The 14,888-nt window shown below is 40.2% G+C and overlaps 2 protein-coding genes across 6 annotated transcripts; both read left to right on the top strand.

Moving 5' to 3' along the window:
• The first annotated feature begins 166 nt into the window (after positions 1-166).
• On the top strand, positions 167-6,145 carry LOC148899151 (arrestin domain-containing protein 3-like). Of its 5 annotated transcripts, none has more exons than XM_088995485.1 (5): positions 237-300; positions 459-523; positions 613-709; positions 4,040-4,296; positions 5,085-6,145. In XM_088995485.1, the coding sequence occupies exons 1-5, from the start codon at positions 252-254 to the stop codon at positions 5,289-5,291; spliced, it is 675 nt and encodes a 224-aa protein (XP_088851611.1). In that variant the 5' UTR covers positions 237-251; the 3' UTR covers positions 5,292-6,145. The 5 variants fall into 5 exon arrangements, 2 of the variants coding, with proteins under 2 accessions (XP_088851611.1, XP_088851609.1); XM_088995483.1 differs by having other exon boundaries at positions 243-300; positions 429-523; XR_016114854.1 differs by lacking the exons at positions 459-523; positions 5,085-6,145 and adding an exon at positions 949-1,007 and having other exon boundaries at positions 167-300; positions 4,040-4,179.
• An 857-nt stretch (positions 6,146-7,002) lies between these two features.
• Positions 7,003-10,925, top strand: LOC148899150 (arrestin domain-containing protein 3-like). The gene is made up of 6 exons (XM_088995482.1): positions 7,003-7,312; positions 7,726-7,786; positions 8,624-8,795; positions 8,880-8,967; positions 9,050-9,306; positions 10,760-10,925. The coding sequence occupies exons 1-6, from the start codon at positions 7,054-7,056 to the stop codon at positions 10,892-10,894; spliced, it is 972 nt and encodes a 323-aa protein (XP_088851608.1). The 5' UTR covers positions 7,003-7,053; the 3' UTR covers positions 10,895-10,925.
• The last annotated feature ends 3,963 nt before the right edge of the window (positions 10,926-14,888 follow it).

Here is a 14,888-nt window from a genome sequence, read left to right as displayed (position 1 = left end):
CATGAAAATCATATCACGTGTATGTACAGTATATGTGTGTGTACGCGTGTTACTATATTTTAAAACATTTATGGAAATTATCATGACTTCAAAGTCTCCACCTTTCACAAAATTTTCCACTGTAGTCTAGTGGGGAAAAAAACATCCTTCCACCATTTGACAATGGATTACATTCCACACCACATTGTTAAACAGGTTTACACTCGTGGGGTTGTGAGTCGTACTCATTTACTCATTTGCTTGAAAGGAACATGAAGATGATTTACAAGAGACCAAGACAACAATGTTTTGTTATAAAAGGTAATATATATTTATCTCCATTCTAAAATGTAAACATGTTTTTCCAATGTTGTTCTTTTTTCAGTCGCTTTAGCATGTTATTTTGAGGTTGCACCGATATGCGTAACTTATAAGTAATGTTTTCACAGATCCATATCTCAAACACACAATGAATGTAGAAGGAATTGTGGAAAATGAAATCTGGTTCCATCCAAACAAAGATGTGGACATCGCCCCATTTATGGTGACATTTTTGAATAGTTTTCCTCATAACAAATGAAGAGCACAAAATTGTAAAACTGTGTTGGAACACTTGTTTGAATTTGTTTTTAGGTACCCCGGTGCACTTGGATGAAGACATTAGTAGAATGCCTTGGCTCTGAAACAGGAACATTTGTTGTTTCCACTGAAAAGAAGGTCTACAAGCCAGGTAATGCCTTCACAATCAGTGCATCGGGGATGACCCTCCCCAACCAAAAAAATGTCCTCGTGCATGCATAAGCTCGCATGTGCATGGTTGAGCACCGTGTGCGCGCTTGTGTGTGTGCGTGTGTGTGTGTGTGTGTGTGTGTGTGTGTGTGTGTGTGTGTGTGTGTGTGTGGCAATAGGTACTAATTAATCACACAATTGCCCAAAACAATGGCACTAAATGTTCTATTTCTACTGCAGGATGGGCACCTTAAATGATGGAGGGGCCCAGAATGTTGCTGCTAGGTCGACACATTAGGGTAACCCAATTCTTAACCTGATGTATGATCAGAAATTTCAAATTGGGACAACATACAGTATATGCACAATACTTGCTCTTGATAGGTTTCATTTTTCATAATACATGAGAAATATATTATGAAACAATTATACAATTAAGGGTCATATATATATATATATATATATATATATATATATATATATATATATATATATATATATATATACAGTAAAGTCTCGTTATATCGATATCGGATATATCGATAGTCCCGGTTATATCGATACTATTTCTATGCACGCACGGAGAAAATTACATGCAAACAGGGTCGGATATATCGATAGTCCCGGTTATATCGATATTTTTTCAGACTCCCTTGAATATCGATATAACGAGACTTTAGCCGGGAACAACATCAGATATCTCGGTCCAGAAAAGTGCAGTGCTGGGATCAGCACGGATACTGTGCAGAACCCTCAAGCTTCCTGGCCTCTGGTAGAGGACCCGAGCTAAAATGGGGGACAGACACCACCCATGAGGGGTGAGACGAGGATTTTATATATATATATATATATATATATATATATATATATATATATATATATATATATATATATATATATATATATATATAACAACATCAGATATCTCGGTCCAGAAAAGTGCAGTGCTGGGATCAGCACGGATACTGTGCAGAACCCTCAAGCTTCCTGGCCTCTGGTAGAGGACCCGAGCTAAAATGGGGGACAGACACCACCCATGAGGGGTGAGACGAGGATTTTATATATATATATATATAGGATTTTATATATATAAAATCCTATATATATATATATATATATAAAATCCTCGTAGGATTTATATATATAAAATCCTATATATATATATATATATATATATATAAAATCCTCGTCTCACCCCTCATGGGTGGTGTCTGTCCCCCATTTTAGCTCGGGTCCTCTACCAGAGGCCAGGAAGCTTGAGGGTTCTGCACAGTATCCGTGCTGATCCCAGCACTGCACTTTTCTGGACCGAGATATCTGATGTTGTTATATATATATATATATATATATATATATATATATATATATATATATATATGTATATATATATATAAAATCCTCGTCTCACCCCTCATGGGTGGTGTCTGTCCCCCATTTTAGCTCGGGTCCTCTACCAGAGGCCAGGAAGCTTGAGGGTTCTGCACAGTATCCGTGCTGATCCCAGCACTGCACTTTTCTGGACCGAGATATCTGATGTTGTTCCCGGGATCTGTTGCAACCACTCGTCGAGTTTGGGGGTCACTGCCCCAAGTGCTCCGACCACCACAGGCACGACTGTCACCTTTACCTTCCAGGCTCTCTCCAGCTCCTCTCTGAGCCCTTGGTATTTCTCGATTTTCTCATGTTCCTTCTTTCTGATGTTTCCATCACTTGGGACCGCTACATCCACGACAACGGCTTTCCTTTCCCCTTTATCTATGACCACGATATCTGGTTGGTTGGCCATTACCATCTTGTCAGTCTGTATCTGGAAGTCCCACACGATTTTTGCTCGGTCATTCTCCACCACCTTGGGAGGTGTTTCCCATTTTGACCATGGGGTTTCCAGTCCATACTCCGCACAGATGTTTCGGTAGACTATGCCAGCCACCTGGTTATGGCGCTCCATGTAGGCTTTCCCTGCCAGCATCTTACACCCTGCAGTTATGTGTTGGATTGTCTCAGGTGCCTCTTTGCACAACCTACACCTTGGGTCTTGTCTGGTGTGGTATATCCCTGCCTCTATGGCTCTGGTGTTCAGGGTCTGCTCTTGGGCAGCCAGGATGAGTGCCTCTGTGCTGTCCTTTAGGCCAGCCCTCTCTAGCCACTGATAGGACTTCTTGAGATCAGCCACTTCTGCTATGGTTCGGTGGTACATTGGTTTCCGTGATCGTTCCGGTCGGGATCATTCTCAGTGCTGCATTCACAGTTTCCATGAGACTTTCAGGTGGTACTTCACATAGCCGTTGTAATCGGTTTCATAGTTGCCCAGTTTTCATTCTTGCCATGACCTTATCTCTCAGGTCAGTTGCTGCTTCGCTCAGCATTTCATTCATTGGGGCTGGCTTCCAAATCTCATCATTCATTGGGGCTTGCCTCCCAATCTCTGGTTGAACCTCTTCCTCTGATGTGGCAGCCCGGGGCTGCCACATCAAGGTCTGTGTCATATATATATATATGTATATATATATATATATATATATATATATATATATATATATATATATATATATATATATATATATATATATATATATATATATATATATATGTATAATAAATGTGCTATTGGATTGTAATTAAAGAAATAAACTACTCTAAAATAAAGTCGTTTTATTTACCTTTGTGATGGTCGTTGATGTAGTTGCCTCTTGATGATATCCGAGTGAAGTTGCCGTGCTTTCTCGGTGATAATACCCTCACTCACAATGTCCCCTGCTGGCTGCTTTTCGTTAATCCAAATCAACAGAAGTTTTCAAACACTTCTATTGCCGGAGACTGTTGCTTAGATAACACAGAAACACCCTTAGCCACACGTAGCAATGGTGGACTTAGCATACTGGTACTGGGACGCGAAGTCACACAAACGCACACCTTGTTCGTGTTTTTCTATGATCTCCTTTTCTGCTCGACCGTAATTTTCTTTTGTGTCCTCTTCGGCTTAAGACTAGTCTGTGGTGGGGTCTTTTTCGGTCCCACAATAGCAAAAGTACTCCACTCAATAGCAAACCACATCTGCACTCAAAGGGCGTGTGGAAAACTAGTCCGCCAGCCACCGTGGCGCTGTGTGGTTTGGTTCGATAACAAACCTAGTAGTCATGAAATCTGCCAAAATTACATGTACGGTTTTATGAGTATGAAAGTTTCACCCATTAAATAAAAAAAAATCCAATTTCAATCATTCTTAGTGTCTACATCTGTCTACTGTAATTTGAATGTTCACTAATTGTTCTTGTTCAGTGAAATTGCACTCATTTTGGAATCCCAAACTAACCTCTCTCTCATCCTGTAGGTGAAGGAGTCCAAGTCATTGTGGACATCATTAACCCGTCACCTTGTTCAGTCTCGCTCAAGTACATATTGTACAGGAAGCAAAGTCGGATTTCCCATGGCAGGAGGATCACTGGAGTGTTTCCGATTGTGAAGAAAAAAGCCAAGCTTCTTGGTGCCCACAGCAAAGGGACTGTAATCGATGTGATCACCCTCCCAAGGGGAATACCACCCACTATCGCGATGGGTTCACCCATCGAACTTCAGTACATATTGACGGTAAGCCAGACCGGGCAATATATATGAAGAGGCCTGTTTGTTGTTAAAAAAAAACCTTCATCGAGCATGAATCCCGATTGGCGACTAAAGATTGGAGTATGCCTTACAAGTGTGAGTACTTACTCAGACCCTGTTTTGTGGAAACCGTATTCAATGCTATCTTCCTACAACTGTTCTCCCGCCAACCTCCCCCATTCAACGCTTCAACAAGTAAACAAGAAATTTGTGCTTATGGAAAGCTCAAAGGGAAAATAGTTAACTCATTCACTGCCATTCCCGAATTTATTCGGGAATTGAAAAGCATGAAGTGGAGCGCCATTCCCGATTTTTTTTTAGTTTTGTTTTGTCTTGCGGGGGGTGCAGATAAAGCGTTGGTCAGACCTCTGGCAATGTTTTCTGTCCCACGAGGGGGCAGCATTTGCCTTTTGTACAGCCGCCTCTATTTCAAGCTCAGATAACTCCAGACTTATATAATGTAGTACCGATAATTAACTGATGATAGAAGAGTTGGTTATGTTCCTTACGCTGCATTGAATGTTTATGTAGTCCTAAAACTCAATCTTCTGTGGGTCCTGCAATTTCAGTGAAAATGACAAAAACCCTGGCACTGGAGTGGACACATTTTTACAGTGTCGTCTGGCAGTGAATAAGTTAAAAAAATCTATATTTTTTGTTACACAGCACTATTTTGTTTGTTTCATGACCCAATATCACCATCTTTGATTGAACTGGACATTTTGTATGAAAAAAATGATGTTTCATCTTTTATTTGTGTGTATTTTCTCCAGGTCTGTTTGGATATGATTGGCTCAAGCTCTACTTATCTCAACTTGCCAATAGTTGTACAACCCGCCAGTCTGTATTCCGCCAAACAACATCAAAAGTTGCTGAAGGCAATCACTTTGGGAGATAATCTATATCCAAACATGAAAATACAGAGTGCTAAAAACACACCACCGAAACCCCGATCTATGGACACCCCTATGAACTACTGATCTCATGAAAATGGGAAGCTATTCCACAAGAATGCTTATTTTTTTGGATATCATGTAAACAGATTTAATTCAAGCATATTGTATCCTTTGCGATTTCTTAGCAATCTTTTGTAAAGGATTTCATTCAGTGGATGTACAGTACAAGCAAAGCAATTGCAACAAAATGGCTGTATGTAGATATGTACAGTATATTTATGTTTACGTGTGTATATGTTGCATATTATATTTATATCTGAGATTTTTTTTTACCTTTTAAATGAAGTATGTTAATATAAAATTACATATTTCATTGCTTTTAGACAGTTTACCAGATACACACACACACAACTCATTATCGACAGTGACCGCAATATATTGTTCAGGGTGAGGAGACAAGAGTGGTAGATACAGCTGCGATGTTGCGCACATCAAACTAAAGGAAATTCCACCTTCAGGCTTAATTTGCGTTGTATTTCATTGTAATTCGCAGAATTGAGCTTGCATTTGGGCGGATCTAGTGGTTTGTGGGTTGACCTCACAGTGCAAAGGCAGACATGGTAATTCCACCATGATATCCCTGATCCACTGGTGAAAATGACGCTTTGATCCTCTCCTCTTTTATCGAGAACTACTTCATGTTACAAAGAGGGTACAGAAAGTGCTTAAGATTGAATGACTGTCTGTGTCTTTTCCTTATTGTTATTTAGTTTCTTGTTCTTTTGACTTCAAGATGGCGCTGCGAGTGTGGCTGCCAGCTCCTGTATTTTGTTTTTCCACTTATTTCTTTCCATTCGTCTTCCTTTCATAACGTTGCTGCTGTAAAAAGTACATTTCTCCACTGTGAAACGAATAAAGATAAATCCAATCCAATCCAAGTATCAGAAATCATAAATGGGGAGATTAGCTGTACGTACTCGCAAATATGTGGTGGGTGTTAAAATAACGTGAGCGTCACAAAAGTGTAAAATAGAAGTAAATAAAACACAAAAATGCTTTCAGTGTTTATATATACTACTTATTTTTTTCGCAGGACGCTTTGGACTCTCACTGTTACTATGCGTCATGTTTATTCGTCTGCAGTTCTCGAACGTATGAGATCACATGCACTGTGAGACGAGCTATTCTCAATTCTCATTTTTCGAGCGCTGGCGGAAAATGACGCCAATTGAGGCTATTCGTAGTTCGGTCACTTTCCAAATCGGGGTGAATGGCATTGTTACAAAAGGGTGAAAAATGAGAGCGACAAAGGGGGAAAAAATTACTTTTTTTTTTAAACTGGGAGATGTGGCTCTCTAATCGTGAGTCGTGAGCATTGTGGTTAAAATTGGGAGTGTCGTGACCAAATCGTGAGACTTAACATGTTTGCAAAGGTCATGGGTTCAATCCTAGCTTGGACATCCTTGTGTGGAATCTACATGCATGACTGTGTGGGTCTTCTTCCGCATTCCGAAAACACGCATGGCAAGTTGATTGAAAAGGGTCGTTCGTATGTCTGTGCCCTGCGATTGGCTGACAACCGGTTCAGGGTGTCCCCATCTTACTGCCCGAAGATGACTGGGGATAGGCTCCAGCACCCCGTGACCCTTGTGAGAATGGTTGGATGGAGGCTGCAGCTCGGTTTACCTGTGTGAATGTGACACCTCCGGGTTTGATCATGTGAGCACTTGTGACACAGATACAAGTCCCGTTTTTTTAGAGGTCGGCTGCTTGACGGGATTGCATGCCGATACAATCCTGCTTTCTTCTTCTCCTTGAAAAGAAGTGTGAGAAATGGGACTTCATCATGTCGATCAAGCTTTTCTCTGTGGAATACAATAAAGTGAATGAAATAGGAACTTTCTCTCCCGGAGACGTCCTCTCTGGAAGAGTGACCGTAGTGACCAGCAAAGAGATCAAAGCAAATTCTTTGACGGTCAGCGCGAAAGGAAAGGCTAAGGTCAAATGGTTTGAGCGAGACGGACAGAAGACAGTCACCAACAAAGATGCGGAGAAATATTTCTATTTGGAACAGATTATTCTTCAGGATAAAAATAAAGGAGATGGTTTGTTTTTTTTTTCTTTACAAACATGTATTAAATGCTACTTACATTTGGCCCTAAAGTATGTATTCACACCATGACCAAATCGTCTATGTAGGCTCTCAGTCGTACAGGAATGGTCCTTCAATGAAAAGGTTTCTTCAGCCGTCATCTGTCCTTCTTAGAAGGTGTCGGATGTTTCGCTCCTTATCCGAAGAGCTTCGTCAGTGAACTAAAGTTGTGCTGGTAACTCTGGCCCTATATATCATCATCATATAGATGATGTCTGAAGGAACCTTTTTATTGACCAGGGCCATATGTTTATTCAAATGTTTTTGTTACTGTTCTTAATGTGAAATTCATGACAATCTCGAATTCCTCAGCACCATTGCTGATTGTGCCAAATCCTCTTTGACTTCCGCTTTCTTCCCGACAAGGATCTGAAATGATTCATCAAGGGAAAAATGTGTATCCTTTTACCTTTGAGATTCCAAGCATGTGAGTATGTACTCTTCATCCCCACTATGTGGACAAAACAAGTATTGGAGTGCACCTCTTAAATCAGACATTTGATTCTCGGAACTTGGATTACATTTATGAGTACTTTTTGAATCTTAATTATTTTATTTGACAAAAACAAACCTCAATGACTATTAGCCAAATGATTTACAGAGAGCGCCTGAGGGAGAAATTAGGCCATGACTATATTAACTCATTGATGATTTGCAAAAATGTGTCCACTCCAGTGCCAGGGTTTTTGTCATTTTCACTCATATTGAGGGACCCGTAGAATATGTCGTCTTAAGACTGCATAAACATTCAATGCAGTGTAAGAAACCTTAGACACTCTTCTTTCATCAGTTAAGTACTATGTTATATAGGTCTGGGGAGTTGAAAATAGTTAATTCGCAAGTTATATGGGTTTGGAGTTATCTGAACTTGAAGTTGGGGTGGCTGTACACAAAGCAAATGGTGCCCCCTTGAGGGAGGGAAAAACATTGCCAGAGGTCTGACCGGAGCTTGATTTCCCCCCCGCAAGAAAAACGGCGCTCCACATCATGCTTTTCATTTCCCGAATAATTATTATAAATTCTGGAATGTCAGTGAATCAGTTAATATTTGTGTTAGGCAATATAGTTCCGTTTTAATGGCGGACAATGTATTCAGAAATTAAAGTGACTTCTGCACTTGTCTATGAAAAGAAATGTCTGAAATAAAATATACAATTGTGTAGACGTCACAATCCCAAGGGTGGTGGGGGGTGAGTCGCCTGTCTAGATGTTCCAAAACTTCTGTTCATAAATTACCACCCCGCTCATGCTAATTTCTTTTCAGAGAAATGCCTTCATCGTATGATGGGAAATGGGGTCGAATCGCATACGGTTTACAAGCACAATTGACTCTGTCCATCTGGAGCATCCACAAAAGCAAAATTGAGTTTCCATTTCTGACCAAGTCCGAGTTCCCATTTGCTTCCAAATCAGAAATGTTGATCATCGGACTTCAAGTATGCAATTGGTTCAATGAATCCATAGAATGTTTCCATCCGGGATGTTTTTTTTTCCCTGACTTTGTATCATTGTTGCTATAGGAACGGCAATGCGCAACCAAAATTTCATTTCATGGCTCTGGAAAGGTTACCTTGAGGGTTACTTCGGAGAAAATGGGGTTGATGCAAGGTGAAGGCATTACAGCGGCCGTGCCACATCAATGTTGGATGTGACTATGAATTACTTGACATACATTTTTCACTGCTCATAGATGAAACGATGCCAGTGTGGGTTGAAGTCATCAATGGCTCAAATCGCACATTGACACCCAAATTCTTCCTGTGTGAGAAGCAAATGTTTGTCGCCCAATCAAAGGCTATTGAACACAAGAATGAGATCCTCTTCGGTACAGGAGAATCTGTTTCAGCTTGCAGTAGTCGCACCATCAGCAATATTCTCCGTCTTCCTCCACATCTCTACCCGACCTTCTTCAACTGCTCCCTGATCAAGCTCGAGTATACACTCAAGGTAATCGTGGCTTCAGAAATGACAATTCATTTTGTCGGCCGCAGCTCATACCCACAAACTCACTCTCACGATTTATTGAAGGCCGTTGGAGGGTCTCATTCACGGAGTAAACTGAGCAGGTAGTCTCGGCTAACTGTGCTGAGTGAAACTCTCCCTCCTGCTATTTTACACGTGAAATCACGTTGATCTGGTGCAGATCCGTGACAAGTGCTGATATTCTTTTAAAAATACATTTTTCCGCTTTTAAATTTTCATTTATTTATTTATTTATTTATTTGTTTGTCTGACTGTGTGTTTATTTAGTTATAATTATATTTATTTATGTATTTTTGGTTTACTTATTTACTTATTCACTTATTTATTGAGTCTGTCCATCTGTCTGTGTATTTATATTTATATTTAATAAGGTATTTTTGCTTATTTATTTATTTATTTATTTATTTACTGGTGTACTTATTTGCAGTATTTATTTATTTATTTATTTGTCTGACTGTTTACTTACTCACTTACTTATTTATTTGTCTGTCTGTCTATTTATTTATTTCTTTCTTTGTCTGACTGTGTGTTTATTTAATTATAATTATATTTATGTATTTTTTGTTTACTTATGTATTTACTTATTCACGTATTTATTGAGTCTGTCCATCTGTCTGTGTATTTATATTCATATTTAGTTAGGTATTTTTGCTTATTTATTTATTTACTGGTATATTTATTTACAGTATTTATTTATTTTTTTTGTCTGACTGTCTGTTTACTTACTCACTTATTTGTCTGTCTGTCTATTTATTTATTTATTTGTCTGACTGTGTGTTTATTTAGTTATAATTATATTTATATTTATTTATGTATTTTTTGTTTACTTATGTATTTACTTATTCACTTATTTATTGAGTCTGTCCATCTGTCTGTGTATTTATATTTATAATTAGTTAGGTATTTAGCTTATTTATTTATTTATTTACTTACTGGTATACCTACTTACAGTATTTATTTATTTATTTGTCTGACTGTCTGTTTATTTATTTATTTTTTTATTTATTGTGGAATTCTATTCAAGCACCGAGACCTCATTTTCACCCCAAAGTGCACCAAACTGTTTGCTGTCGCTGATTTGACTGGATTTTATTTGCGTCTATGAGCTAATAAGTGCATAAACTAAATGTTATTTTTTGGCAAACTTTGGAACTCACTTCCTCCCAACATTCGTAACATCGATTGTCTTCCCACCTTTTAGTCCCATTTCAAAACCCACCTATTTAAAATAGCATTTTCTGTGTAGCTCTCTCTCTTGTTTCTATTTAGAATTGTATTTTATTTATTGCATTCTATTTGTGATTATATTTTATTTATTATAGTACCTATGCTTGTCTGTGACTGTTAAGTGTCCGTGAGAGCTTTGAAAGGCGCTTAAAATGTAATGTATTATGACTATTATTATTATTGGTTGCAGGTCATGCTTGGTGAGCCACTGGCAAGAGAGCCAAACATCACACTTCCACTGGTTATTCTACGGGCTTCTTCCCAACCATATCATATTAAAAAAAAATCATGCACAGGACATGGAATGATGAAACTGCTAAATTAGCATGCAATGTAGCAGTGGCTGGAATGGGACTGTGGTTTGAACTAAATTCAATTTCCTGATTGTGTTTGTGCTGTGCCCAGAATGAGGAAAGTTACTGGTATGAATAAAATGAGGACACACCTCTGATGATACTCAAATGGAGCGTGAGAAATAATGTGTGGGTGCGTGTGCGTGTGTGCGTGTACACGTGTACGCGTGTACGTGTGTGCGTGTACGTGTGCGTGTATGCGTATGCGTGTATGCGTGTATGCGTGTGTGTGTGTGTGTGTGTGTGTGTGTGTGTGTGTGTGTGTGTGTGTGTGTGTGTGTGTGTGTGTGTGTGTGTGTGTGTGTGTGTGTGTGTGTGCGTGCCATATGTCACACTTCCGCATGACCATTGCGGCAGTGTGACAGTATCGTCTCTCTCTCTCCCTATCTCCCTCCCTCTCTTTCTTTCTTTCTCTTCCTTCCTCCCTCTGCCTCCCACTTTCTCTCTTTCTCTCTCCCTCTTTCTATCTCTTTTCTCTCTCTCCTTCTCTCTCTTTCTCTCTCTCAGGACATGGAATGATGAAACTGCTAAATTAGCATGCAATGTAGCAGTGGCTGGAATGGGACTGTGGTTTGAACTAACTTCAATTTCCTGATTGTGTTTGTGTTCTGCCCAGAATGAGGAGTTAAAGAAGAAGTTATTGGTATGAATAAAATGAGTACACACCTCTGATGATACTCAAATGGAGCGTGAGAAATAATGTGTGTGCGAGTGTACGTGTGTACGCGTGTAGTGTACGTGTGTGTGCGTGTATGTGTGTATGCTTGTGCGTGTGTGTGTGTGTGTGTGTGTGTGTGTGTGTGTGTGTGTGTGTGTGTGTGTGTGTGTGTGTGTGTCACACTTCCCTATGACCATTGCGGCAGTGTGACAGTATAGTCTCTCTCTCCCTCTTTCACTCTCTCTCCCTCCCTCTCTTTCTTTCTTTCTTTCTCTTCCTTCGTGTCTCCCCCTGCCTCCCACTTTTTCTCTCTCTCTCTCTCTCTCTCTCCCTCCCTCTCCATCCCTCCCTCTCTTTCTTTCTCTCTTCCTTCGTGTCTCCCCCTGCCTCCCACTTTCTCTCTCTCTCTCTCTCTCTCTCTCCCTCCCTCTCCATCTCTTTTCTCTGTCTCTTTCCCTCTCTCTCTTTCTCTCTCTCTCCCACTCCCCCATCTCTTTCTCCATCGTCTCTCTCCATCATCTCTCTCCCTCTCTTTTCTCTCCCTCTTTCATTCTCTCGATATCTCTTTCACTCTCTCTAAATCCCTCCCACTTCTCTCTCTTTCTCTGTCGCCCTGTGTCTCTCCCCTCTCTCACTCTCTCTTTCTCTCCCTCTTTTTCTCTCCATCTTTTCACTCTTTCTCTCTCTCTCTTTCTGTCTCTGTCTTCTCTCGTTCCCTCTCTTTTTCTCTCCCTGTGTCCTTCCCTCCCTCGCTCCACCCCCCCCCCCCCCTCTCTCTCTCTCTCTCTCTCTCGCTACATGCAGAACGGCGAGTTAGGGAACCATGGGAAAGGCGGGCGCGGCTTCTGGCACCTCCCACCACCTCCAGAATTAGCACCATGACAACCACGTGGGCCTGCTGGCGTCTCCCTGTCTTCACCAGCCGCCGTTGCCATAGTAATTCCCCATAGGGCTCCCGCAGATCAGCGGGATGGGCGTCCAGTTGACGAACGCTCTCCCCGTCTGGGAAAAGCCGAGGAAGGAAGAAGACGGAGGCGCGCAAGGCGAGTTGGTATAAATGTGTCCAGCAGAACCTGCAGTGACCATAGTATTATTCGGTCCTGATTAAAAGAGATCGACAGATTCCGGGCCACCAATGATTAAACATTTTCCCCCTATCTGATATCAATGAGTGGCCTCACATGCCAAGTGTTCAAATTTGACTATAAATACAAATGACATCTGGAGTCGTGAATGCATTTCCAAAAATGAAATTTAGGTTGCGAGCAATGTGGATCAGATTCAATGTTACCAATTTTGGCTCTGTATACACATGATATAGAGTTTAGAATAAATCATAGTTCACACAAAAACTAATACATAAGTAAATCATTTCATTTGTATATATTTTTATGTGATTGTTGTCCCCCCTCCAAAAAAATTAAAAAGATATTTTTTTTGTGTTAAAATTATCTCAAATGACGAGAAATTTGCTGATTTGATTTCACTGTTGGAAAGTAATACAGTGTGTTGAGAGATATTAACTAAGATTTTAATAGATAACGCCACATTTACATTTCCTAGTATGCTGCTTTGATGATAAAAAATTGACGAAATGTTCCATGTCCAAAGTTGTCCACACTCTCGGTGGGGTACCGTATGTCCGTGCATGAAGTGACCGTCATTTAGCGCAACAAAAATAAATTCTTAAATTATTCTACCTCTATTCTGTGCCATTACCAGGACAAAATGTTAAAAATAAATTTCTCCAAAAGTTGTTTGGTCAAAAATAGTTTCTCAAGTAGAGTTGCAAACAAACAAAAAACAGCATTCATCGCCCACTCCAACCAGCTACCGCATTTTCTGACAAATTTAGTGACATCTAGTGGCGTAAAACCGCACTGGATTAGCTGCGACTGTTTCAAATGTTTTTAATTTATACATGCTACATGGGTGAAATAAAATAGTAAAATAACTTTGTGTGTAATGTATTGCTAATAATAATAATAATACATTTGATTTATAAGCGCATTTCAAAACTCTCAAGGTCACTTTAGAGTGCCAAATCTAAACCACTTCTACCTACAAGCTAACTAATAACAATATTGTGAAGCTAATATATCAGATAGGGTCTACTAAAATTAACTAAAATCAAGTAAAGGGCCCTTGAGGGTTTTGAAAGGTGCTTATAAATAAAATGTATTATTATTATTAAGTGTTTTGGCCGACGCACTGATCTCATTCATGCCATTTCACACAAAGAAGATACAGCATTTCTGTCGTCATATATTTCACCGTCACTGTAACTATATAACATTTTCAGAAGAGTTTGGACCATGTGTGGCTACGTGTCAGCAATGGGAACCTTACTTGAGGCTCAAGCAAAGAGAAGATTGAGGTTTTTTTTCATTCAGTAATTGTTCCAAGCTGTTTGCTTGATAGCATGTCAGCAATACATCAAAGCAGGAAAAAGTCATTTAGACTGGATCGCACCTTTAGCATAGGGACAGTTTTGATTTGATGCAGAGAGAAGAGCACTTCAATCGGTTGTACTTCATAATGAGCATTTATTGAAAAAAAAAACAATTATTGAAAAAACAAAACAAAAAAACGAGAGATAACCGTTCTGTGGTAAATGCGAGTGCAGAAAAAGTTTTGAATTATCATATAAAAAAATGCATCAAACATATAAAAAGATGACAAGGCAATTCAGTCAGTGTTACGAGAAGGCAATGCGCCCAAACATTCTACACTAATTCAAATACAGTACTCATTTTATTGTCTCTAGTTACGCGTGCAATAATACTTCTAACTAGCTCAAAAGTGGATGACTAGACTGCGCACGTGTAGTGGTCACCTTTGGAATTAAAAAAACAAAGAAAAACCCCCTTGACATGAGATGATGATGATCGAGAAAACGTCATTTGTGAAAGAGTTCATTTATGAAACTCAGAGAAGCAACCTCCTCTGCATAGGTGGACATTGCATATCTTGCATCCAAACACGCTCTCATGCCGTAATCCCTTGTTGGTGCAGTTCCTGCAGCGCCGCGAGCGTTCCGACATGCGCTCCAGGCGATGTCCGTACTCGATGGGCGAATCGGCGTGCCTCTTCCTGGCGGCCCTCTCCATGCCCCTGGCACCCTGGTAGTCTCCGATGAGCTGCTGGGCCAGCCGCACTCGAAAGTGGCGTTGGCTCAACTGCTTCCCGTTGAGCCCGGGCGGCGTTGCGCTCCCTTTGCTTTCCTTCAGTAGGACGTACGCGTTGACGATGCACACGTTGACGTAAAACCACAGAAAGTAGCGCCACCACTTTCGGCACGGACGGCC

Source organism: Hippocampus bargibanti, linkage group LG04 (genome assembly GCF_051943395.1).
Source record: "Hippocampus bargibanti isolate YZ-2025 linkage group LG04, ASM5194339v1, whole genome shotgun sequence".
Classification (NCBI taxonomy): Eukaryota; Metazoa; Chordata; class Actinopteri; order Syngnathiformes; family Syngnathidae; genus Hippocampus; species Hippocampus bargibanti.
This window is presented reverse-complemented; position numbering and strand designations above follow the sequence as displayed.

Bases quoted from the DNA above. Each gene is read 5' to 3' on its own strand.
- LOC148899151 (XM_088995483.1), top strand. From the start codon at position 252: ATGAAGATGATTTACAAGAGACCAAGACAACAATGTTTTGTTATAAAA. The intron at 710-4,039 runs GTAATGCCTTCA...CTCATCCTGTAG, and splicing joins AAAGAAGGTCTACAAGCCAG to GTGAAGGAGTCCAAGTCATT. The intron at 4,297-5,084 runs GTAAGCCAGACC...TATTTTCTCCAG, and splicing joins AACTTCAGTACATATTGACG to GTCTGTTTGGATATGATTGG.
- LOC148899150 (XM_088995482.1), top strand. From the start codon at position 7,054: ATGTCGATCAAGCTTTTCTCTGTGGAATACAATAAAGTGAATGAAATA. The intron at 7,313-7,725 runs GTTTGTTTTTTT...CTTCCCGACAAG, and splicing joins GGATAAAAATAAAGGAGATG to GATCTGAAATGATTCATCAA. The intron at 8,968-9,049 runs GTGAAGGCATTA...CACTGCTCATAG, and splicing joins GAAAATGGGGTTGATGCAAG to ATGAAACGATGCCAGTGTGG.